General features: G+C 33.3%; 1 protein-coding gene across 5 annotated transcripts in view; it reads right to left on the bottom strand.

Moving 5' to 3' along the window:
* Positions 1–27,351, bottom strand: part of HGF (hepatocyte growth factor) — an 81,243-nt gene that overhangs the window by 5,442 nt on the left and 48,450 nt on the right. For 4 of the 5 annotated variants that reach the window (XM_043462916.1, XM_043462918.1, XM_043462914.1 and 1 more), the window contains 9 exons: positions 25,571–25,698; positions 15,152–15,254; positions 10,976–11,109; positions 7,799–7,837; positions 6,499–6,595; positions 4,027–4,101; positions 3,045–3,191; positions 2,461–2,567; positions 2,199–2,344 (listed from right to left, as the gene is read on the bottom strand). In XM_043462916.1, the coding sequence (XP_043318851.1) occupies positions 2,199–2,344; positions 2,461–2,567; positions 3,045–3,191; positions 4,027–4,101; positions 6,499–6,595; positions 7,799–7,837; positions 10,976–11,109; positions 15,152–15,254; positions 25,571–25,698 (976 nt within the window). Of the gene's footprint in view, positions 1–2,198; positions 2,345–2,460; positions 2,568–3,044; positions 3,192–4,026; positions 4,102–6,498; positions 6,596–7,798; positions 7,838–10,975; positions 11,110–15,151; positions 15,255–25,570; positions 25,699–27,351 lie in introns of those variants that run through there. The other variant, XM_043462919.1, reaches the window with a different exon arrangement.

Genomic DNA, 27,351 nt, shown 5'->3' with positions numbered 1-27,351 from the left:
ATGGGGTCGTAGAGTCGGACACAACTGAGTGACTAGTACTTTCACTTCTTCATCTGTACCAAAATATTAAAAATTGACAATACTGAGTCTTAGCAATCAGAAAAGGGGATTTCTTTTTCATATGGTGTTTCCGGAAGAATAATTGATATAAACTTTTGAGGGCGATTTGACAGAATATGTAAATTATCTAAACTTGCTCTAATGTTAAGTCATTCCATGTTAAGAATCTATCCTAAAGAACTTATGGTTCAAACACATGCAAAAAAATTTCTCTATAGGCATATCAGTTATGCTGTGTGCTTAGTCGCTTAGTCGTGTCTGACTCTGCTACCCCAAGGAGTGTAGCCCACCAGGCTCCTCTGTCCATGGGGATTCTCCAGGCAAGAATACTGGAGAGGGCTGCCATGCCCTCCTCCAGGGGATCTTCCCAAAAAACACAGGGATCGAACCCAGGTCTCCTTAAACGCAGGCGGATTCTTTACCATCTGAGTCATCAGGGATAACTCTGCTAATAGTAGCAAATGATTAGAAACTAGGTATTCAAAAAAGAGTAGGGGTTAATTTTTTAATTAAAAATAAAAAGGGAATATATGAATACATATAACGGGTTGACACTGATGTACAGCAGAAATTAACACAACATTACAAAGCAACTATATTCCAATGATTTTTTTAAAAAAGACTTGATATAAACTCTGCCACATGAATTAATCTGGTTTTTAAATTAATGCACCAGTGTTCACTGATACAAATTGTTCAAGTCAATTACATTTTTAGAGACTTTCACTAAGTGTGATGCTATTGATATCATACAAATGTTTAAGAGATTTCTTTTTCAAGCGTCTAGATTTCAGTGGTTTGGTGATTATCATTTCAAATAACAGTGATGTAAAAAAAATTAAGCATTTTTAAGAAGTGGCTGAATCAATTGAAGTAAATAGATAGAAAATAGCAAATATGTGATGATAAGATAAGTTTTTGTGCTAAAGTTAGGAATTTAAGAGTACATAGATGATAAACCAGATTACAGGCTATCCAGAAGAGCAGCTGTCAAAGTAATAATGGCAGTAAGACTTGAATAAGTGTAAACTTCCTAACTATCTCAAAGACTTGGTCTAGCTCAACATTTTTGTATTTACAGAGCTCTTTGGGAAATAAATAAACAAATAAATAAAAAATATTCCTAGTAACTTTTCATTTGTTATAATAGACTTAGTGATGTTAGATTTATTAGAACAAAAACCACCAAATTCCAAAGTGGTTATAAACACATAATCAGTTTCTAATCATATTATTTTAAAGCAATTAACTTTTTTTTAACTTAAAAATATTTTATTTTCTTTTCAAAGATGAAATCTCAAAGCAATATATACATAGCATATGCACTTCAGTACAAAGTTATGCTCCATACATAGGGCATTTTCCTAAAAGTCAAAAGATATTTCACTATTACTGAACTCACTCCATATTTTACTACACATAGTATTCTATAATTCCAGAGTTCTCAGGGTTGGAAAACTTGTCTCTTGCATTCAAAATACATCTAAAATAGCAGTTTAACAGCTTGTTTATGTTAAATAGGGATAGGAACACTGCCAAGTAGAAGGAACAGTTGCCTAAGAAATGAAAATGTCCAAAATCTTAAAGTCACAAACTTTGACCTTCTGGTTTTTTAAAATAGAAGCGCACACACACACACACACACACACACACACACTGACACACACACACACACACACACACACACACACACACACACACTGGCTTAACTGAAAACACATTTAAAGGTTTAAAACCAGGCATGGATCTCTTACTAAAATTAATAGAGTTAAGTTAGAATTTGGGAAGACCGGATACATTTAGAAAAACATTAGAAAAAAATGCAAGCTATGGTATCAAACTGCATGTTGGCTACTTCTAATTTGAACAGCTTTCTCTTAGAGTTTTGGCTGTATTAATTTCTTGCTATTTGAGAGATAAATGTCATCTTAGTTTGCTGCTAATGAAACATGGATTGTTCACTGTTTAGCTAAAAGAGATATACAAGAATAATAAGGATTATATTTTCCAATTCCTCTCTCTTACAACAGGCTGATGTACAATGATTCATATTTGAAAAAAATAGAAAAAAATTATAAACAGGAAAAACTATGTTATCTATCACATGCTACTTATTTAAAAAAAAAAACCCTTTTTACCTCACATGGTCCTGATACAATATTTTCAGCCCCAGCACATATTTCAGACTCATTGAGAGTCACCTTCCCTTGATGGTATTGGCTGCATTTCTCATTCCCCATAATATAGAGATGTGCTACTCGTAGTAGACCGTCTGAGTTGATCACTGGAATGGTGCAAAATATGTATGGTTAATGAGCATAGGGTAAAGTGAAAAACAATTACAAAATATTTTTTGTAAAATAAATATGATATTGCCTTATCTTTTTAAAAATAGCTTACATCCAGTGTAGCCCCAGCCATAAACACTGCAAGTGGTTTTTTCAGGAATTGTGCACCCATAATTAGGTAAATCAATTGTACTAACAAAATCATCCAAAATAGCAGGCCTGAAAAGAGAAAATATAATGGTAAGTACCTTTGATTGGATTCAGCACAAAATAAATATATTAAAATGCAGTGTGAAAGTTTAATGTGCTTCATTTAGAGAGAATAAACAAATTTTCTTCAAGTAGGTAGTAGAGAAATGAATATTTATTTGAAAATATTTAAGAATAAATGATCATTACTATTTTTAAATCATTATTTTACCTGTTAAAGTTATCATATAATTGCTCACTAAGCTTTGGTTTTAGGGCAGGCTAACCATATTATTGACCCAATTTCATTTATTCACATATGAACAATTTGAAAATGCCCCTCTCTTTGCCTCTGTATGCATATACACACATACACACACATATGACATGTGACATATGCTTTATAATATATTTACAAGAGAGAGAAAGAATAACCACATAGTTGAAGAAGAAGTTTCAACCATTCCAGTGTATGTTAAAAATATGAGACTATCTAAAGGAACTAACCTAGCAAGCTTCAGTAATACCAAATCTGATCCTTCAGGCCCATATACCAGTTGGGTAACATTTAGAACCTGTTTGCGTTTCTCATCTCCTCTCCCATGGACATCATGAATTCCAAGCCAAGCTTCATAATCTTTCAAGTCTTTGTTTCTAAGTAGAAAATTAAAATATAAAATATAACTTTAAATTATGTGATATTATTTACATGTATTGTTATATTAGCTTACAAGGGCAGATAAATAACCTAACTTTAAAGTTCAAAGTATAATAAAGAGCAACATATTTTGTTATTGGAAGGTTCTGAATACTACAAGCAGGAAGAGCCTTTAAATTGCTGAAATTCTAAACGGCTATTTTTTTAACTTGCTTATTCTTGCTAGAGAGTAGGTCATTTATGAAAAATTCTCAGGTAAAGCATATTACAAGAATTATAATTTATTGCAAGTTTTCCTTTTTATCTCAAAGGTGTATATGTTTGGCTTATTAATAAGGATTGAAGATTTATACTAATAAAATCAGTATAATCTTGATGAGAATCAAGAAGTAAGCTAACAAATGCTATCTCCTTATCTTTTCCTTAGGCTAGTTTACTCTGAAAATCATTTTCAGTATTTTTCTGAGGCTGGCTCTGCATAAGAAAGAAGTGAGGACTGAAAGAAGTTTGTTGGTAATTCAGAAAAAGAATTTCTATCTAGAAATATAGAATTCAAGAAGGAGGTTAGGGTAAAAATTATTAACATAATTCTAGCAAAATTTTCTCCCAAATGAGAGTAGTGCTAATCGTGGAAAGAGGTAGACAGAAGTAGTACTCATAAGTAAGTATTAATTAAGTCAGTTTCATAAGCTAAATCTAAAATAAAAATTAATTAATTTGTTCACCCTATGCTGGTGAATATCTGTTAAATGAATATACATTCTAGGGGGAATCTAGAGGGAAGCCATACATATTTTTAAATGCTTAAAACAAATATTGGTTTCACTTTACCGAGAAGGGAAACACTGTCTTGCAGTAAGAATCCAACTTTCCTTTATCAATGATCCTCCACAGATATGTTTATTTCTAAAAGAAAGAGGAAAGAAAAACAAGTAACATCTGTACAGAAAGAGTGCTTGCCAATTAATGCAAAACCTATGGCTCCATTTGTTAAGCATAAACACATTGAGAGGAAAATGTAGATATCAATCCAAATAGAATAAAATGAGTATTTTTTAATCAGAAGGATGATACTTGATGATATTCTTTTTCATAATGTGATTATAATTTTATATAATCAACTTTATTGATCCATTCCCAAACACATGTTCACATGTGTGTAGTTTATCCTTATAAGAGAAAGTATGTGCTACAAATATAGGATTATTAGACCTATTTTAAATTCAGTGTTTGATTATGAAAATGACAAATTTGAGTTTTTATTTAAATTCTGAAAACCATCTTGTGGTAACATTATAATATTTATGCACTATTTGCTTCTTTCATTACCATTATTTAGTTCTGATATGTTAACTTAGTATATAACTGAGTAAATTTGTTTGTCCAACTTAATATCAACAATATAACATTTTACTTATCAAATTAAAACAGTTTTTCAAGATATATCATCTAGGAAATTATTATTTTTAAAGAATAATAAATACTAGAATATTTATTTGATGATATCCAAAATCTGTAAATGTATTCTTTTTTGGCAAACACATGGGAAAAAGTACAACTACTCACAATTTACATTTCCAAAGAGTACAGATGTTCAGTGCTTCAGAGAGTAACAGAATAAGATTCCCAGACTAAGACCACACTTATTTACGGCCTATACCACAAAGGAGGATAAGAATATATAGAGAGAGTTTTAGTTTCTATTCCTCTCTATGAGTTTTGGAAGAATAGATAAACAGCTGTTGTTACTAAGAACTTGGATTTAAAAGGAAAAGAGTACTTTTTTAAAAAAGTTTATACTACACTGATCTGGTGAAAAACAGTTTCACCTACTTCTCCAAAGATGCCGACTTCAAAAGGAAGTCTCCTATGAGTAAGAATAAATTCAAAAGTATTTGCCTTTTCTTCTGGAGTAATGAGATTTGCAGAGATCCTCTAATTAGCTCAACGATGTAGATTATTGGAAATTTTTCTATAGTAAAGAAATTACCACCCTCAAATTTTACAACCTTCATTATGTCTTCACATTGCATGATTAACTTTAATATTCTGGTGAGTTTCATAATTCTATTTTAGTTACTACCCTACAATTATCAGCATAAAGATTTATAAAAATTGATGAGTTACTCCTTTAAAGAAAGACACACTAAGAGAACTCTAGGTCATTTTCTACTTGGTATCTAAAGAATATACTTTATGTTTATTAAGAATTGACTTATTCATTGAAAGAAAAATAACCAGTTTCAAGTTGTCTCTATTCTTCTTTAATGTCACTGTGATTTAATTATAGTAAAAATGAATTTTATTCCTAAATTCTAGGAGGCTAGAATTAAAGAAACAGGGAAGGTTTAGAAAAAAAGGAGATATTCCAGTTTGTATTTAAAGAATAAAAATTTCGTAGGCATAAAATATGGAGGAAGAAAGCTCCAACAGCACAAAGGCCAGGGGGAGAAACATGAGTGTCTTGAAAACAAGGGAAAATGTGGCTAGAATTCAGGTGCACTTTGGGGTATGTTGCATGATGACATTCCAATAGAGATAGATATGGAAAAAAAAATTTTTAACATTCTGATTATCATACAGTATAATATGCATAGTATATAGAAAGTTCTAAGATCAGGTTTTAAAGCTAGCTCCTATTTTCAGTATTTACTTCTTATAATAAATAATCTTAATTTTGTATAATAGTATATTTTGAAAAACTATTTTACATAGAACATTGCATTGATTTTTACACTAAGCAATAGACATGTTTTTCATATCAAATATTATAATTTTAAGACTGTTCAACTATCAGTCTAATTTATGTTTTTCTTAATGATAAAATATTCTAGAATTTTAAATTATTGCCATTTTTCATGAGAATGACAATGAAAAAGTCAGAAATTAAAATCAAATATAAATGTTTTGCTATGATTGTGCATAAACGTTAGAAAATAATCTCATAATATCCCTAATTGGGAAATTAACATAAGTATTACAACTACCATGGTTATATCAAGGTATAAGTAGGTTCCTGTGTAGTTGTCTTTTGCTTTTCAAGAACTAAAATGTCACATTGGGGACAATGCCAACACATATGGGACCTTTGTAAACATTTAAAACAGCACTGTCTCTGGAAGCACAAACTGAAAAATCCAGGGAGGTTTGGCAAGCAGAATGCGATTCGTCCCCCTTGTGTCCCCCTCATATGGGTGCCTTGTGTAGGGCACAACCTTCACGGCTGCACATGGCCATCCTGCTGGGAATATAACTATCTGCAAATAATCCAAATATGTGTGATTTGTGTCTATTAATAATTACCTGTATTTCAAACTAACCATCCATCCTACATTTGTTCGTGTTGGAATTCCATTTACAACTCGCAATTGTTTTGTTTTGGCGCAAGATATTACAGGATCTAAAAAGAGGACCAAACACAACATTTTGACAAAACATTTTGAAATAACCTGTGCCCCTCGGCTTTCTTAAGCACTTGACGGTAACTTCACAAATATAACTACTGTAATTGTGTCAGAAGACCATTTTGGAAAAAATAAAAGGTAAATAGTGTGATACAGTGTGAAATCAGACCCAAAATGTTTGCTATCCTCATCTAAATAGATAGATAACAAAGAAAAAGTAAACTCAAGGTCAGCAGAATTGACATCACAGTGACACTGACTTTGCTCTCTATGTGCAAGTTCTGCAGGTCTAACAGCAATTGTGTTTTCCTGACCAACCTCAACACAACAGAACGATGCTATTTACAGTGCTTTTTTTCTAAATATCAATGGAAAGCCTCTGTGGGGGAAAAATATATATATATTTGGTTTATTACTTCTGAATTTGTAGAGTAAGGATGTAGAACTGTTTTGCAACGTGTTAACCAAAGTGATCTTAACTGAAATTTTATCCAAATGACATAATTATGTTTAAATCATTATATCCAAATGATATAACACAGACTCTTTGAAGTAAACTTTTTCCTGACCCTCGTCAGTGTTCCTTGCTTTATCCTATCCACTCTTGTCCATGGTCTAAAATAGATTTCCATTTGCTTCTTCAGCCTGGGACACAGCAGGTGGTCTCTCAAACCAAAACATTTGAGTAACTTCCTTCAGTCCAAGAAATGTGTGAAAATCAGATACAAGCAGCTCCTAAATGCAGTCTAGATTTTCCTAAACTGAGGACTAACTAAACCTTTCACATTGTGTCATCTTTTGCTTCATAGAAAATGCAAAGAGCTTTAAAGACAGAGCAGGATAAAGACAGTGCATAACTTTCCAACCTTCTGGTTTCATTCTTTCTAACTTTGGCATCCTGATTTAATTTAAAGGATGGTGAAGGTCCACTGGATATATTCTACCCCAAGTTAAAAGTACTATACATGCTTTTTCAAAGTTTAATGTAACATTTTCTGACAGAGCAAGGAATTTTGATATTTAGCATGCAGTTGTCTTTGTAATACCTTAATACATTCACACAGGAAAAAGTGTTCATATAAAAAATTTTATTTTTATGATGGAAGTTTATATAATGATATTTTTATGAAGTAAATAATGACATCATTTATGACACATAGATACTAAGATAAAATAAATTTTTTTGAAGGATTACTTACGGTCTAAATTGACTATTGTAGGTGTGGTATCGCCCTCACCTGTAAAAACAAATATACATATATACATAATTCATGCATACATATTTCTGTTATATAAAAATAAAATGTACTATTGAATAGTACATCATTTTGTATTGAAACCCAAATATCCATGAGTTGATAATTTAAGACAATTCTTTACATTTTATTCAAAAATATAATGTAATAGTACCCTTTTGAATAATTCTGTATCACTTTTACTAGACAAAGTTGAAAGTCTGGTAGTGGTGATGTGAAGAAAGCCCTGTTTTATGACTTTTGAATGATGTTTGATGATGTTGGCAGTCTGAATTATACTGCTGGCACCGAGGAGCTGCCTCATTCTCCCAACATGCCAAACATTGTACACAATGAACATTCCACTCTTATTATCGTTTGGTTGGGCCATTCATATGAACTACATAGCTTTACTGCAGTTTTGGCCCATTTACATTTTTGCTGAAAATTACTTTTATCTTTTATATGATTAAGGATAATTGAATCTTCCCCTATGTTTCAGAAAATTTTTTTTAATAATTTGAGAATATAGAAATCAACCTCATTCATGGAAAAAGAGGGATAACAAAATATAATTATGTTTTGTCAGAATATTTCAAAGATTGGTTTTTCTAGGTAGTAAAGGGAAAGGTATAAAAAAAAGAATACTGGAAACTGCAAATAAATTATGGCTAACACCTCATACTTAATTCTTTTTTATAACCTCTCTACTGAGTGGGGTTTAACTGCTGCAAAGAGATTGGCTTGGAAGATTCTAGAATTTAAAAATACTTAAGTAGCAATGAATGAGGCCCAAGACATTTCCTGGATTTTAATGTGTGACTGTTTAGAATTGATGACATAGAGTTTAGTCAGGCATTGTTTAGACCCAGCTGGTTGTTAAGTCCCTAGAAGTGCCCTGAGCTCAAATAAACCAGCAACGAAACAAAAATGGCATATGGATTCTTCAGCTTTCAAGGCCTTTTCCCTTTTCCCTTAAAATGCTATTTTCACTTCTCTTTTACTTTTCCTTCATATCTCTATCATAGTACTCAAATCTGAACAACTATATATGATACAAATCTTGTTTATATTGACTCAACTTAACTTTGAAGAAGAAAAGCTTGTCAATGATAAAAGTTTTTCCTGTGGAACAGTAGAGATGTATGCGTCTATGTGTTGATATATGGCCTCAGAACAAACATGGGCTCTTACTGAAAGCATAAAGAAAACTTTCTTTTAATAGATCCTTAAAGTTTTAACTCAAATTCAAAACTTTATGAACAATGCATATTTTCCAGGCTGACATTTGTATTCCCATTTCATTATATATTTTAATATTAATATGCATGTATTTAAATGACTGTATTTGTGATTAGGTATGTAGCCGTCTCCTCTCTACATTGAAAATTATTTGAGTACAGGAGACACTGTTTATATTTTCTATACCTAGAATGTTATATAGGGCTTTGCACACAGTAGCAGCTCAATTTAAAATTATTAATAAATGAATAAGTAAATGCAAACTGAAGTGGAAGCAATTTGCCCAAGGCACTTAAAAGTGTTAGAACTACAATTTTTACCTAGGAAGTCAGAGTTGCAACTCTAAACCACTGTATTCTCTTAATACTCAGATACTTAAATATATATCTAATTAATACTTAGTTACTATATAAGTAGATATATATCTATTTAATACTAAGATATAGTGTGTGTACATGTATAGACAAATATAGACATTTCTACCGTTTTACTTTTGCATCTTGATAATCTTAAAACAGAGCTTTCTTCACATCACCCACTACCATACTTTCAATTTTGTAAATTTTTTTTAAAGGAATGCAAAAAAAAAGAAATACAAGCCTTTGCATATTTTGTAATGCAAATGTACAGTGTGAAAATGATATATACAATCTCTGAAGTTAAATAGATAAGAACTCAAATCTTCTGAAGATAAATATTTTTAGCCTTTCACTAGTGATAAAATGTAAATAAATCCTGGTTATAAATATAGCTAGAAAAATGACAGCAAAATATTTGCTGAAATTAATGTTCAGAATGCATTGAAATAAATGTTATCTGCAATAGCATTTAATCAAATACTAGTAATGCCCCCAAGTCTTTCAATACCACATTACTAATTTTTAGTTTAAAAATGTTAGTTGAACATATGTTTTAAACATTTTTAAATTAGGGCTTCCCTAGTGGCTCAGTGGTAAAGAACCTGTCTGCCAGTGCAGGAGACACAAGTTCAGTCCTTGATCTGGGAAGATCCCACGTGCCAAGGAGCAGCTAGGCCTGTGTGCCACAACTATTGAGCTTGTGCTCTAGAGCCTGTGTGTGTGTTAGTTGCTTAGTCGTGTCTGACTCTTTGTGACCCCATGGGGTGTAACCCGCCAGGGGCCTCCGTCCATGGGATTTTCCAGACAGGAATACTGGAGTGGGTTGCCATTTCCTTCTCCAGGGATCTTCCTGACCCAGGGATCCAACCAGGGTCTCCTGAATTGCAGGCAGACTCTTTACCATCTGGGCTAATAGGGAAACACCAAAAGTGAAAGTCGCTCAGTCCTGTCCAACTCTTAGCGACCCAGGCCAGAACACTGCAGTGTTTTTTCACTTCTCCAGCAGATATATCCAACCCAGGAATTGAACCGGGGCCTCCTGCATTGTAGGCAGATTCTTTACCAACCGAGCTATCAGGAAAGCCCCGAGAAGACTGGAAGGGGTAGCCCATCCCTTCTCCAGTGGATCTTCCTGACTCAGGAATTGAACCGGGGTCTCCTGCATTGCAGGCAGATTCTTTACCAACTGAGCTATGAGGGAAGCCCTCCTGCATCAATATATATTGCTAATATCAAGTTTATTGATGGTGGGGCAAGGCAGTCTTTCTAGCCCAGTCAGAACCATGGCCATGTATTGCTTCTGGATTCCAAATAGAAATCTTCTGAGGGAGGAAAAATCTTTTAAAAGGTCAGCAAAATGTCTCTTTGTCTAGAGGAGAGATGAAATTGTGTGTATATGTATTGCTGTCTGGAGTGCATCCTTATTTTGGGATCAACTCTAGCCCTCCTGTATTATTTCCACCTCCGATTGAATTATCATTTTAGGGCATGCAGTATATTTAAAATAATTCGCCTGAAAAAGATCACAAAATGTACTTACAACGAGAAATAGGGCAATAATCCCAAGGAATAAGAGGATTCCCTGTGTAACACCAGGGACCGTGGGCATCGTCATCAGGATTCCGACAGTAATTCTTATTCAGCTTACTAGCATCTGGTTCCCAGAAGATATGCCTGCATAAACAGCAAACTCGGAACATCACAAGAAGCACACATCTTGTCCAAGAGAAACAAAACAGAAGATACAACCCTAGCACATAATTTTCATTACAGGCACAACATAAAGTACCTGCTGTGAATTTTTCTTTTTGATTTTTTGAGACTTTGTTGTTGTTCTTGCAGTTTGGAAGCATGTTCTTTGAGGAATAAGACTGAATAATCAGCATAGATAAAAAGATAAAAAATTTTATTACATTGTTTCTATTAAATAATTATACTGGGAAGGTAACAATGCACCATGCAAGAAAGCAGCAGATGATAAAGATCTAAGTTATAAAATGTATAAAAACACAAGCTATTGCAAAAATATTTATTTTTTCATGTTTCAGAAACATGTAAACAAGCTTCACTAGCAACACTGCTATGACAACATACAGGAAGATACACTGACCACACAATGTGCTAATAAACTTATTCAATTTGAAAATTTCACTGATCATTTAAGATATAGTTTTGAAAGATAACTGAGTAACATTTCAGGCTATCTCATTTTACATCTTAACTAAATTTAGTACAAACGAAAAGCAAAAAATGCTGTATATTATTTTATTAGACCACGCCCACTCATATGTGTTCTGGCTTAGTCTCTCAGTCATGCCGGACTCTCTGTGACTCCACAGACTGCAGCCCGCCAGGCTCCTCTGTTCATGGAATTCTCCAGGCAAGAAAACTGGAGTGGGTTGCCATCCCCTCCTCCAGGGGATCTTCCCAACCCAGGGATTCAACCCAGGTCTCCCTCACTGCTGGTGGATTCTTTACCATTTGAGCCACCAGGGGTGCCTGCCCACTCATATAACATCAACATTAATTACCATCATGCTTGAATTTAATTAATGTGTCATTTTTAAAATTTGGGAAGAACTTCAACATAGAAACTTGGACTGTCTTTCCAAACTCAGGTTCACTTTTTGGACCAATAAAACAGGAGAGACGTGCATGTAACAGAGTCTACCATTTAGACTTGCACACTTACTTAGACAAACCTGATGAGACAGGCTCTAAGCTTATGCAACTTTGTATTTGAAGAAATTGAAATCCACAGAGAGTAATTAATTTGTCTAGGGTCACATATTTTTTTCAGCTGTAGGTCAGGTGTTCGAACACATAGCATTTTCCATAGTCTTCGTTCAAAATCATCACATCGCATTACCTCTTCACTCAGTCACAGATTTGTTCTTAAACCAAAATGGTACCATGCAACTTACTCATTCATCAATAGCCTACAAGTTCTTTCCAAATGACTTTTAACTATTCCCAAAGGCAAATCAAAACACAGTGAATTTAAAGTTATAATCATTGCAGTTCTTGAATAAATATGTCATAAATTTCCAGTGGTATGTTGGTAAATATTTAGCAACTGGCACTTTGAACTGTGTATGGAGGGAGTCTTTATTTGCTGTCCTTGCAGATTTCTGTAGCATAACTATTTCTACCATAAAACTGTCAAGCATCTAATGCTGGAATCACTGAAGACAGTTATTTCTCACAAGCAGATAAAGAGCTCACTCTACCCCCATCATATTTCTAAAAATGATTTTAAAACTACCAGTGTTAAAATGAGCATTAATCTTGGCTATGCCAATTCTTGCTTAAAATTCTTAATGGACCCATATGGGCTTAGGATAAAACCCAAACTCCTTAACAGAGGTTAAAAGGACTGTATGGCTTTCCCACTAGAGAATTTCTTCTCTGTGCCCACTGACCAAATGAAACTGCTTAAACCTTATGGTTACTAAAAATATTTCCAATTTTCAAACAGTTCAATTTAAAGGCTTTTGGACAAGTTGTTTCTTCTGCCTGATATATTTTTCCTCCTACACTTCTTTGACCAACTTCTACCAATTATGTATATCTTGCTAATATCTTTCCTAGCCTTCCACTAGGAAAGCTTCCTACCCATCTAAATCTGGCTGGCTTCTTTGCAGTCTCATAACATAAAATGTGGTGTTTTCATGGAAAATTCTTAAAGAGATGGGAATACCAAACCACCTTACCCTCCTCCTGAGAAACCTGTATGTAGGTCAAGAAGCAACAGCTAGAACCGGACATGGAACAACAGACTAGTTCCAAATTGGGAAAGGAGTACATGAGGGTTGTATACTGTTACCCTGCTTATTTAACTTATATGCAGAATATATCATGTGAAATGCCGGGCTGAATGGAGCACAAGCTGGAATCAAGATTGCCGGGAGAAATATCAATAACCTCAGATATGCACATGACACCACCATTATGGCAGAAAGTGAAGAGGAACTAAAGAGCCTCTTGAAGAAAGTGAAAGAGGAGAGTGAAAAAGCTGGCTTAAAACTCACATACAAAAAACTAAGATCATGGAAACCAGTCCCATCACTTCATGGCAAATAGATGGGGAAACAATGGAAACAGTGACAGATTTTTCTTGGGCTCCAAAATCATTGCAGATGGTGACTGCAGCCATGAAATTAAAAGATGCTTGCTTGCTACTTGGAAGAAAAGCCATGACAAACCTATTTAGCACATTAAAAAGCAGAAACATCACTTTGCCAACAAAGGTCCATCTAGTCAAAGCTATGGTTTTTCCAGTGGTCATGTATGGATGTGAGAGTTGGATAATAAAGAAAGCTGAGCACTGAAGAATTGATGCTTTTGAACTGTGGTGTTGGAGAAGACTCTTGAGAGTCCCTTGGACTGCAAGGAGATCCAACCGGTCCATCCTAAAGGATATCAGTCCTGGGTGTTCATTGGAAGGACTGATGCTGAGGCTGAAACTCCAATACTTTAGCCACCTGATGTGAAGAACTGACTCATTGGAAAAGACCCTGATGCTGGGAAGGATTGAAGGCAGGAGAAGAAGGGGACAACAGAGGATGAGATGGTTGGATGGCATCACTGACTTGATGGACATGAGTTTGAGCATGCTTCGGGAGTTGGTGATGGACAGGGAAGCCTAGCATGCTGCAGTCCTTGGGGTCACAAAGAGTCGGACAGGACTGAGTGACTGAATAACAACAGCAATGGATTTTTTAAAAGATGGCACTGGCATTGCTGTTTTCAGCCATTCCATACTAGAGAGTAAGATCCATGAGGGCAGAATTCTCCTTAATTTTGAAGTCCTAGAACTGCAATATCCAATAGAGTAACTACTAGCCAAATGTGGTTACAGACAAAGTAGCACGTGACCTCTCCAAATGGAAAGGTGCTGTAATTATAAATACACACCAAATCTTGAAGCTTTAATATAAAATGTAAAATATCTCATTAATAATTTTATATTGAATACATATTGAAATGAAAAGCTTTAGAAATACTGGATAATATAAACCTATTATTTAAAATCAGATTGATTACATCCTTTGCAGCCAAAGATGGAGAAGCTCTATACAGTCTAAAAACAAGTCTGGGAGCCAATTGTGGCTCAGATCCTGAGCTCCTTATTGGAAAATTCAGACTTGAATTGAAGAAAGTAGGGAAAATCACTAGGCCATTCGGAAATAACAAATCAAATTCCTTATGATTGATTATACAGTGGAAGTAACAAATAAAAAGATTAGATCTTTGGATGGAGGTTTTAACAGGAGGTGGTGACCAAATCCATCCCCAAGAAAGAGAAATGCAACAAAATAAAATGGTTGTCTGAGGAGACCTTAACAAATAGCTGAGAAAAGAAGAGAAATGGAAGGCAAAGGAGAAAAGGAAAGATATACCCATCTGAATGCAGAATTCCAAAGAATAGCAAGGAGAGACACGAAATCCTTCTTAAGTGAACAGTGCAAATAAATAGAGAAAAAACAATACAATGGGAAAGACTAGAAATGTCTCTGAGAAAATTAAAGAAAATTAAAGATATATAAATGAATAGAAAGAAATACCAATGTATCTCCATACATCTATCATACATACTATGTATGTATGTACTATGTATGTGCTATGTATGTATGTATGTACTGTGTATGTGTGTATGTATGTACTATGTAGCTATCACTACATACTGTATATTTAAAGAAATAAATTTACATACCGGTGTAAGTCTTCCATGTTCTTATCCCACATAGAACATGTTAGTCCAGATCGTGTTTTGGATAAACTGCCCATATAATTTTTGCCATTCCCACGATAACAATCTAAACATAAAATATATGAAAACTAATGAATACTAGGGAGTATAAAGACATTTTTACAAACATATGAATTCATGAAAATCAACATAAAAATGAAAGCAACACATTGAAATACGTGCAAAACAAAGGGACTTTACTATCTCTAATAAAATATTTTTTTAGCCAGATTTCTTCTTCATTAAAATGAAAGTTTGTACATCAAATTACAAATTAAAAAAAAATCCAAAGAAATATTAAATAAGTGCTTCTTAGGGACATCAAAGAAAGAAAAACTTTGTGCTGTTTATTCGCTCAGTCGTGACCAACTCTTTGCAACCCCATGAACTACAGCACACCAGGCTTCCCTGTCCTTCACTACTTCCCGGAGTTTGCTCAAACTTATGTCCATTGAGTCAGGGATGTCATCCAACCATCTCATCCTCTGTTGCCCGCTTCTCCTCCTGCTCTCAATCTTTTCCAGCATCAGGGTCTTTTCCAATGAGTAGGTTCTTTGCATCATATGGCCAGTGTTGGGAGTTTCAGCTTCAGTATCAGTCCATCCCATGAATATTCAGGGTTGATTTCCTTTAGAATTGACTGGTTTGATCTCCTTACTGTCCAAGGGACTCTCAAGAGTCTTATCCAACACCACAGTTCAAAAGCATCAATTCTTGGCCACTTAGCCTTTTTTCTCACATCTGTACATAACTACTGGAATAGCTATAACTTTGACTAGAGAAATCTTTGTCAGCAAAGTGATATCTCTTCTTCTTAATATGCTGTCTAGGTTTGTCGTGGTTTTTCTTCCAAGGAGCAAGCAAGCATCTTTTAATTTAATGGCTGCAGTCACCATCTGCAGTGATTTTGGAGCCCAAGAAAATAAAATCTGTCACTCTTTACACTTTCTTTGCATCTATTTGCCATGAAGTGATGGGACCAGATGCTATGATCTTAGTTTTCTGTATGTGAGTTTTAAGCCAGCTTTTTCACTCTCCTCTTTCACCCACATCAAGAGGCTCTTTAGTTCCTCTTCCCTTTCTGCCATTAGAGTGGTATTATCTGTATATCTGAGGTTGTTGATATTTCTCCTGACAGTCTTGATTCCAACTTGTAAGTCATCCAGCCCAGCATTCCACATGTTGTACTCTACACATAAGTCAAATAAGCAGGGTGACAACATATAGCCTTGATGTACTCCTTTCCCAATTTTGAACCAGTCCATTTTTCTATGTCCAGTTATAACTGTTGCTTCTTGACCTGCTTACAGGTTTCTCTGGAGGTAGGAAAGGTGGTCTGGTATTCCCATCTCTTTAAGGATTTTCCACGTTTGTTGTGATCCACATGGTCGAAGCCTCTAGTATAGTCAATGAAGCAGATTTTTGTTTTTTGGAATTCCATTACTTTCTCTGTGATCCAACAGACATTTGCAATCTGATCTCTAATTCCTCAGACTTTTCTAAACCCAGCTCCTATGTCTGGAATTTCTTGGTCATGTACTGTTGAGTACATTAAGCATTACCTTTAAGCTTGTGAACTTTAAGCATTACCTTTCTAGCATGTGAAGTAAGCACAACTGTACAGTAGTTTGAACATTCTTTTGCATTGCCTTTCTTTAATGTATATTTTCCAATGGAAAAATTTTACTCCACAGAAGAGTCACAAGAGATATAATAAGTACTCATGTACCAGTCACATTTGTTGACTTGTGATTTTTGTCTTACATGAGGTTGACATTCTAGGTCATCCAAGCCAGCTGTCTTGCAAATGCTCTTTAATTTAATTTTGTCTGATTATCTTCATGAATGAAATCAAGTTACAAGGTGATATTTTGTTGCATTTATAGCATTATTTCATGTGACACATGATGTCAGTTTTTTCAATTATTGGTGATGAGTTTGATAACTTGATTAAGTGATATAAAGGAAAAACTTCTCTTCATATATAACAAAAAACAAGCAAATAAAAAGTTTTGAGACCTTTGAGGCTGACAACATCCTATTCCCAAACAAATTTTTTCAAAACGGCTTAGGAATACTTTGATTAATATTGCATGAATCAGTTATTACTATGTTGGTTTTAAAATATTATTTCTTTCTTATATTTCTTTCTCTCTTGGTATTCTTCTCTAACATAGAATTTTTCCTTTTCCCCCAGCTCCCTTCATTTAAGCATTCCCAAACACTTCTGGTAGTAGTACTAGCAATGGCAGTGGCAGAGCTACTAGTAGAAGCAGTAATGTCAAGATGGACTCGTGGATTCTCTTTTTATTCAACAAGATATATAATCTATTCCTGTTGTTCATTTTAATGCTCAAGTTGTTACAAATTTAGCCAATGGAAGCCATGTTAAAATGGTTCCTGTGCCTTTTATCATGCCCCATGTGATTTTTTCACTTTTTTTTTCAACTGAGCAATTTGCATTCTGTTAAACATTGATAGGAGTGACCATATTCTTAATTTTAAAATTAAGAAAAAGAAGTTAAGGTCTTTCTAAAACATACGTAGCAATTTCTACATTTGAAAAAAAAACTACATATTTTTAAATAATCTTGCGTATTTTAAAAGTAACTAAAAATTCTGATTTTTATATGAGTAAATATGATAGTTTTGACTATAAAATGTTACCTAGAAATGTACATTGGCATTAAGATTATTTTCTTTTAAATTTGGTAAGCCAAAGAATATTATCATTGGTTTTAGATATGCTATGTGATTAGAATAAATAATAGGTGTTCTGTGCTTAGTCGCTCAGTCATGTCTGACTTTTGTGACCCCACGGACTGTAGCCCACTAAGCTCCTCTGTCCATGTGGATTCTCCAGGCAAGAATACTGAAGTGGGTTGTCATGACCTCCTCCAGGAGACCTTCCCAGCCCAGGGATCAAACCCAGGTCTCCTGCATTGCAGGCAGATTATTTACCATCTGAGCCACCAGGGAAGCCCAGGAATACTGAAGTGGGTAACCTATCCTTTCTCCAGGGGATCTTCCTGACCCAGGAATAGATCCAGAGTCTCCTGCATGACAGGCAGAATCTTTACTAGCTGAGCTATCAGGAAAGCCCCAAAATAATAGGTAGGAAACTTAATAAAAATTTTAAATAAATCATAAATTGTCCAGGAATTAATTTAGTAAAAAAAAAATACAGTAAGTATATTCAATAGCTGTGTTTTGGTATTCATGATTTGAACTTAAATATACAAATTCAAATGAGATAGGATTTGATACAAATAATATAGCAATCATTACAATGCACAATAAAATTGTTTTCAGAAAGCATAATTTTGTAAAATCCAATTCTTACACATATGCAGAATGTATCAGTAAAATACTTTCCTCTGACAATGCCATTTTTCCTTTATTATGAAATCTTAAACCTTTGACTGTTAAATAGTAAATTATTTAAATAAGCTCTCACTGAAGAAAACAATTATGCAATGCAGTATATGGTACTGCTCTTTAATACATTTTTCATTTTACACCTATGTTTTCTGTATTAGAGAAAGAGGATGAGCTATAAGCTAGGTTTTTTTTTTCTTAGTAAACTTTATATTCTAGAATAGCTTTTAATTTACAAAACAATGTGTAAGTTTGTACAAAGTTCTAATACACCACATAGCTTCCCCTACTATCTTATATTAGTGCGATGGATTTAACACCACTATTCAACATTATTACTAACTGAAGACTATTTTGTTCCAATTTATTCATAGTTTTTACCTAGAGTACTTTTTGTGTTCTAGGATGATACCACATTACATTTAACTGTCATGTTTTTTAAGCTTTCCTAGATGTAACACAGAGAAGGCAATGGCACCCCACTCCAGTACTCTTAACTGGAAAATCCCATGGACGGAGGAGCCTGGTAGGCTGCAGTCCATGGGGTCGCTAAGAGTTGGACATGACTGAGCGACTTCACTTTCACTTTCACTTTCCTTCATTGGAGAAGGAAACGGCAACCCACTCCAGTGTTCTTGCCTGGAGAATCCCGGGGACGGTGGAGCCTGGTGGGCTGCCGTCTATGGGGTCGCACAGAGTCAGACACGACTGAAGTGACTTAGCAGCAGCAGCAGCACCAGCAGATGTAACAGTTTTTTCAGACTTTCTTTTTTGATGATCCTAACAGTTTTAATGAGAATTGGCGTGTTATAAACTGTCCATCAGTTGGGTTTGTCTGATATTTTCTTCATGATTAGATCTAGGTTATAAATTTTTGAGAGGGAGACGTGAATCTTTGAGCACTTTCTAGCTTGCTGGCAAAAGATACTCCAGCCTTACTTGGTGTTTTTCTAGCCCTAGGCATGGATTCTTCAATTTCACGGGAGAGCCATTGTTTGCTAGTGATGAAAAGTAAGAAGACAAGAAACAGGTGTGCTCATTGCTATTTGGTACCATTTTTTCTAGTCCCTTACATTTGATAGAGCCAAGCTCTGTGTGTGTGTGTGTGTGTGTGTGTGTGTTCATGAGTAACTGATCACTTCTAACTCCAGTCTAGTACAAGAGTTCTTTCTCTTTTCTATTTCAATTCTGTATTTCCTTTCTGCCATAGTAAGAACACCGATTGTAGGTACACGAATGTGTTTCTTCATTTTCTCAGTTCTCCAGTGCACACAAAATAATGTCAAATCTGCTACATCCTAACAACAAATTTATACTTATATAAGTTCAAAACACATTTATAGTTATCTACTTTAAATGTATTTCAGTGAGGCTATATATAGTAAAAAAAAAAAAAATGTGTTTAAAAATCATTTTGAAATTTATTTTCCAAGTTCTGTAGTAATGGTATCTCTTTGATACACAGGCGTATTTCTGTGCTTTCCCCCCCATCTTTCTTGACATTACTTTTTGAACATTTAAAACACTATTAAAACACTAGTACTGGTATAGGAGAGCATGCATCCAGACTGTTCTCATTTTCCCTCTTGCTTCTGTGTCATATTTCTACCCACTACTACCCACCATTAGAGTAACCAGTTTCATTAGTTTGTTGTTTATGGTGCTTGTGTTTCTTTTTTTTTACTTTTTTAGCAAAGATACATACCAAACATACATACATATATACATATGTAATATGAATATATAAATTATATGTATATATTCTATATATGTATTATTGTAGCCCATTTTTTATTACTAGGAGTAAATACCTTTATTTATTAAAAGAACACCAAATATATATTTTAGTCCCTTTTTTCATTAATAATATACTTGAAAATCACTTCACATTAATTCAAAAAAACTTTATCGTTCTTTTTGCAAATCCACAGTATTCCATTGTGTGATTTTGCCAGAGTAGATCTGTGTTGTTTTGCTAACATAGAAAATGCTGAAATCAAAAACTCGTGTATATGAGTTTCCATATTATTGAAGCTATATATTCAGATAGTGTATTGTTGGGTGAAAAGATGGACGCATATGTAATTTAATTATTGTAATATTCCATTCCATATGGATTTTACCATTTTCCATTCCCAAGAACAAAGTGTAAGAGTTCATATTCCCATACGGCTTTGCCAAAAGATAGTGTTGAAAACATTTTGAATTTTTGTGAATTTATATGTGAAAAACAAAACTCCCACATTATGAAAAATCTCTGCTTATATTTTTTCTTGTTACATGTGACTTTAAGCATAATTTTCATGTTCTCTAAAGAAATCTTTATTTCATATGTTTTGTCCATTATTTAATTTTTCAGTCCTATATTTTTCACTTTCATAGCTTTTATATATTAAAAATATTTCTCTTTATCTGTGATATACATTTTAAAACTTGTTTCCAAATTTGTCATTTGTCTTTTGAATTTAAATATATAGGTTTCATTATGTTTTTGTCATGACACCTTTTGTAGCTTATTTTTTTTTCTTCTGTTGCCTTTAGAATTTGAGTGTTAATTAGAAACCACATTGCTACATCTAAGTCATAAAGGTATTTTTCCAAGTTTACTCCTAGTATCTACATGGTCTCCATTTTTATGCTCATATCTCTTATCCATTTGAAGTTTATTTTCAGGTATGGTGCAAAGCATTGATTAATTTTATTATTTTTCCAAATAGAACTTTATTGATCCACTATTATTTTTTAAATTTCATTTTTACACAGTGACAAAGTGTCCATTTTTTAAATATAATCTCAGTAAGGAGTCTATTTTTAGATCCTGTGTTCTGTTCTAATTGTCAATTTATTCTTGTGGTAGAACTACATTTTTTAAATTATATACTCTTTAAAAATATTTTAGTGTCTGATAAGTTTTTTTACCTCTAATCACTTCTTTTTCACATTTTTCTTTACTATAGTTACATGTTTATTCTTCTAGGAAAGATTTAGAATGCATTTGTTTGGTATCAAAAATGATGGTGATCTATTTATTAATATCACATTAAATTAACAAATTAGCTTAGGTGAAACTGATGTATTTGTGATGTTGAGATCTTATATCAAGAGCAAGTGATTTTTTCTACATGTTAAAGTACAATTTTGGACTGTCAGTAGTAATTTGAAATTTAATTACATAGATTTGCACATCTTTCCTAAGTTTACTCCTAAGTTTTCATCAGTTTTGTTTCCTATTACAGATGTAGTTTTCTCTTTAATTATATCTTCAAACCCATATGTGAATGCTATTGATATTTGTATATTAATCATATATTGTGCTACCTTAGTGATTGTTTTTATTATTTGAATTCAGATTTCCAAGAATATTACTATTATATAATTTGTACAAAGATCTGTTGCCTTTTTACTCAATCAGTAAATATGCCTTCTTATCTAATTGTATAAAATGTCAACATTGCAGTGTCAAAAAAATATTTATATATTAAAATATTTATAATATTAAATAGTAAGGGAGATAGTGGGCTTCCCTAGAGTCTCAGTGGTAAAGAATCCACCTGCCAATGCAGGAGATGTGGGTTCCATCCCTGGTTTGAGAAGATATCCTGGGGAGAGAAATAGCAACTAACTCTAGTATTCTTGCCTGGAAAATCCAATGGACAGAGGAGCCTGGCAAGCTATATAGTCCATGGGGTCACAAAGAGCTGGACATGACTGAGGATGCTATATATATATATATATATATATATATATATATATATATACACACACACACACACACACACATTCACATAGATATAGATACAGATATATTGGTGTGTAAGTTTGTATGTATTCTGAATATTCTTGAGTATTTTTATGAAGAATGCATGAATTTTGTCACAGTAATTTCAGAATCTGTTGGGATTTGTTATATGGTTGCTTTTCTTACAACTAAGGTGAATTATATTAATGGGTTTCTAAAACTGAACCATTTCTGTACTCAGACTATATGCAATCATTATGTATTATTTTCTTAATTTCTTTATTAAACTGTTCATTCAAATTTCATTTAAGATTTTACATTAATATTTACAAATTATATGAATCTATAGTGTTCTTCTCTGATACCTTTATCATATTTAGGATTCAATATTATAACTTCATCCAGAAATAATTTGAAAATTTTATTACATTTGTTAAGCTACAGGACAATTTATGTAGCATTGTGATCACTTGATCTGTGAATTCATCAAGGCATGATGTGGTTTGTGGTGTGACAATTTATTATAAATCTCCATGTTTCTTTTATAGGAATGAGTCTAAATTTTCTTTCTCTATCAGGGCCAATTCAACTAACTTGAATTTTCCTAGTGTATTATCCATTTTATTTTCATTTTCAGTTTTCACATGAGGTTGTATAAAATAATCTCAGGTTTTCTAATTTTCCAGTTCATTGGTTATCTTTACCTTCATATTATTATTTTATAATTATTATTTATAATATAAATATTATATAATTATTATTACCTTCATATTATTATTATATATAATATATAAAATTATTATTTTATATATTTATCATCTCTCTTGAGTCAGTTGGCTAATGGTTGTCCATTTTGTTAATTTTTTCAAAGAATCATCATTTAGCTTTATTTATTAGGTCTACTATTTTTTCTTTACTTTTCTAATGTCTGCTTTTGTCCTAGTTGTTTCCCTTCTTCTGTTGCTTTTGGTTTACATTTTTTACACTTCTTTGTGTGGGAAATTTCATTCCCCTGTCTTTACTATATATTACTGATATAAATATTTAAAGCTGTGAATTGTTTGTTTCCTACCTTAAATGTACCTTATATAATCTAATACAGTGTTTCATCAGTATTTTTAAAGAAATTCTACAATTTCAATTTTTTTAACAGAGTTATTTAATACCCAAATGGAAGAGCTTTTATATATATGCTAATTCAGATGCTGCAAGATTTAGGCAAAAGTTTTTAACTCATCAACCTACATGTAAAATTTATGTTTCCTGTTATATACAGAGGGATAAGAGCACCATCCTCTCATGTGTGTGTGTCGGGGGGGGGTGGTTTGGATAGGTATGTTTCTCTCCATGCATACATATCATACATGTAACAATGCATACAATTAGCTTGGCAGTATTATACAATGATATAACTGTCTGATAAAATTTCACAACTCTATTGGCTAACTGTCTCAATACAATTGCCCCACAGGACCCTGCACATTGTTGTATATATCAGGTATAATATATTGTTAAATAAAAAGATTATAATATGTTGTTAAAATATTAATGAAAAGGAGAAAGCATGGGGGTAATGGAAAGATCATTTTAAGGAGAATTCATGTAAATCCTAGTTGAGTTAGTTTGAGAATTTAGGCAAGTTACTTGAATTCCACAAAACTAATTTCTTCATCTATTAATGTGTAGGTTTATTATATAAGCAATAACATTAACTTTGCTTTCACAATAAAAAATCTATATTCTATTACCTGATCCTTTGATAAGTGATATATCTGTACATAAAAGCATCTTAATACATACCGGAAGCTTATAAAACAATCATTCTTATTTGCCTCTATAACTCAGAAATTAGTAGTAATTGTTTAAATGAATAAAGCAGGGACAAAATAGATCCAGCTGGTACCAAACCTTCTTTAATCATTGTTTTCAACTTTATTTCCAACTGACCTGTAAAGTCTGCCCAGGAAGAGTGAAACTGATTGAAAAGGGACTCATCCCTTCTTCCCTCTACAACTGTTTTCGGAGTTGTTCTCGAAAAATGGCACTGAGGGAAAGTCAGGGGATGGAAGAAGTATGCATAGGGCAATAAATCCGCGAAACAAAGCTTTAAATTTGGCTTGGACTTTTCAGAATGATTTAGAACTGACCATGGCCATCACCATCAAAAGTAAATTTATGTCAAAGAATATGATTATTAAAAATCATAACTCCCAATTCATTCTATACCAACAAATGCCCAGAGGCCAACATTATTATTATTGTTTGACAAATGATTTTTTAAACCTGTTTCAATGTGACTTTTCTTAACCACTGCTCCCTGAAACAATTATTTGCAATGGTGTCTGTGTTTCCAAGTACGATGGTGATTTATCTCAAAGCCCACTGTTGCATATCATCTCTACTGCTAACACCCCTGTCCACATCACTCTCCTTTCTTGGCTAGATTACTGAAACAATCATTCAACTGATCCCCTTGTTTTGGCCCTTGTCAGGAGCCCTGGCTATTTTTCATAATGCAGCGAGAGTCATCCAGTTAGAACTGAAGTCAAACGGGTCATTTAATTTCTCTTAGAATCCTACAGAGGTCTCTTCTCTTTCAGAATAGAAGTGTAAATCCTTCCAGTTTTTACAAGACCTCTGCAGTTTTAGCTCAGCTGCTCTCTAACCTCACCTTCTGCTACTCTCTACCTTGCTCATTCTGTACCGGCCACAATGATGTGCTGTTTCTTCTAACTTTTCAAGCACTCTCCCATCTCATCTCATTTTCATCTGCAGTTTCCTCTACCCAGAATGCTCTTTACAATTATGTGCACATTGTATATGCTGCTCTCCCACGCTTTCAGGTCCTCCTGAAATGTTACCTTAATATGTAAAATATTCTGAGACCATTAAAATGTAAAATAGCAACATCCTCCTCTCTCTGACTCTAGGACATTTATCTCTTTAGCACTTACACAAATTAGCTTACTATCCCCACCTCCATTTTAATTTTGCTTGTTTTTTCTTTGCTGGACGTTAGTTCCATGGGGCCAGAGAATTTTGTTTACTGGTATATCCACAGTGCCTAAAAATGTCCCTGGCACTAGTATACAGTCACATAAATAAATGGATATTGAGCATATACAAAAGAAATCCAACTTTGGACTTTGTGATTTTTGTTTGCTAACGTGCAATAAGAGATAGCTCATCTCCTATAAAATGTATACTCCCTTTAGGCATTTCCACTGAGTTTAATCATGCCCATACTGCAAAATGTCAGCTATTACCTTGTCCACTTGACACGTCACATTTTGGAATTTGGGAGCAGTAGCCAACTCGGATGTTTGGATCAGTGGTAAAACACCACGGTGACTCAGCCCCATCTGGATTTCGGCAATAATTTTCTCTTAGGTCCCTATTGAGAATAAGCATGTTAATGTAAATTGCCAGGGTTTCTTACATTGGTGAAGTCAGTGTTATTACATTTCTAGAATCCCAGAATGTATGCATTCTATAAATAGAGCTTTACATTTTAGATTCGGGATAGTTTTAACAATTTAAAATTCTGTATACACAGCTGACACTGCCAACATTACTGAAATAAATGCTGTCAGATGTCAAAATTCTTTTACTTCCAAAGACCTGGAGTTTCACACAAATACTACTGCTTCATGAAAGAGAGAAATAGTACCACTTCATTATTCTCACTCATTTTCAAGACTTGAACTCTCAACTGCTACAATTTTTAAAACTGGTCTGTTACTCATTGTATTTTCATGGATCATAGATAATGTAGAAACAACATTCTCTTTTCAGAAGAAAGACTATTATAATTAACAGTCTTTAATTACCTTTGTTTATAAATGAAGTTCTACCTATTGAAACATTTGCCACGGAAAACATATTTATTCTTTAAATTCTGTATTTCTTTGATTTATTTAATTTACCACATAGATTTCTTTTAATTACAAAGTAGTTCTTTCTTGATTTAGAGATATTACCTGAAATTTTATATTTCTGTAAAATTAAGGCTTAATTACAGTATAGAAAACCTATAGAAAAAGTTGTCAACATAGTACATGCACTTCCTTTATTTTATCAATGATATAGTCAGGCATTTGGACTCGTGATAAGGGAAAAGTCTAAATTAATATTACCTGTATGTAAAAGGATTTTACCTTAATACAAAGCGCACATTAAATAAAATGGGGGGGTTCATGATTTGTTCCCCTGACAGTGCTCTCTAATCTGAAGAAAGGGTGTACTTTCTTTCCATAGATCTCTCTAATAATTTAACAAAATTAACATTCATTCTATAGAAAGGTACATTGTTTCACTTAGGCCCAATTAAAAATACTACACATTTAATGCTAATCAGTTGACCATTAGAAACTGAAAACCATTTTTTAAAAAAGCTTGAGTTTGGTTATAAAATCAACAAGTAATAGTTTATCAAGCCGAAACAGATCCTGACATAAGCTATGTTATTTAAGGTTGTGAGAACAGTGAGTGCCAATAGATTTGACCATTCTATAGCAAATGTTCTTATTTATAACCCACATTTAAACCTTTACTCTTCTTATAAAATCATAAAATTATGATTTTATGGAGAGATGAAGAAAATCTTTTCTTCTAACTAGTTTATACTCACATTTAAAAAGATTATGTCAAAAAAAAAAGATTATGTCTGTGCACTGAATTTTATATAAATTTATATATGTGCACTGAATTTTATATAAAGTGTACAGAAATTTGCAATTTTAAAGGAATAATTGCTTAGTTAATTTTGAGTTGTAATTTAAGGCAAGTAATTAAACATATATCTAAGGCTATCAAAAAACTTAAAGTTCCCCTTTTATAAATTATCTCTAGAAGCACCTCATTAATCTAGATTAAGCCAGAAAGTCAAGGTTTGCTCAAATATTTTTTCTAAGTTTTTTCACCTCACTTGAAGAATCAGTTACAATTATTAAAACAAATTAATGATTGTATGATTCATGTATATCATCACAGGCAGTATTTTTCAGTTATAGTGCTTTAAAATCATCATTTGTAAGGAACCTCAGTA

The sequence above is a fragment of the Cervus canadensis genome, chromosome 3, assembly GCF_019320065.1.
Source record: "Cervus canadensis isolate Bull #8, Minnesota chromosome 3, ASM1932006v1, whole genome shotgun sequence".
NCBI classification, from domain to species: Eukaryota; Metazoa; Chordata; class Mammalia; order Artiodactyla; family Cervidae; genus Cervus; species Cervus canadensis.
The sequence above is the reverse complement of the archived record's forward strand: the minus strand, read 5'-3'. Positions and strand labels throughout refer to the sequence as shown.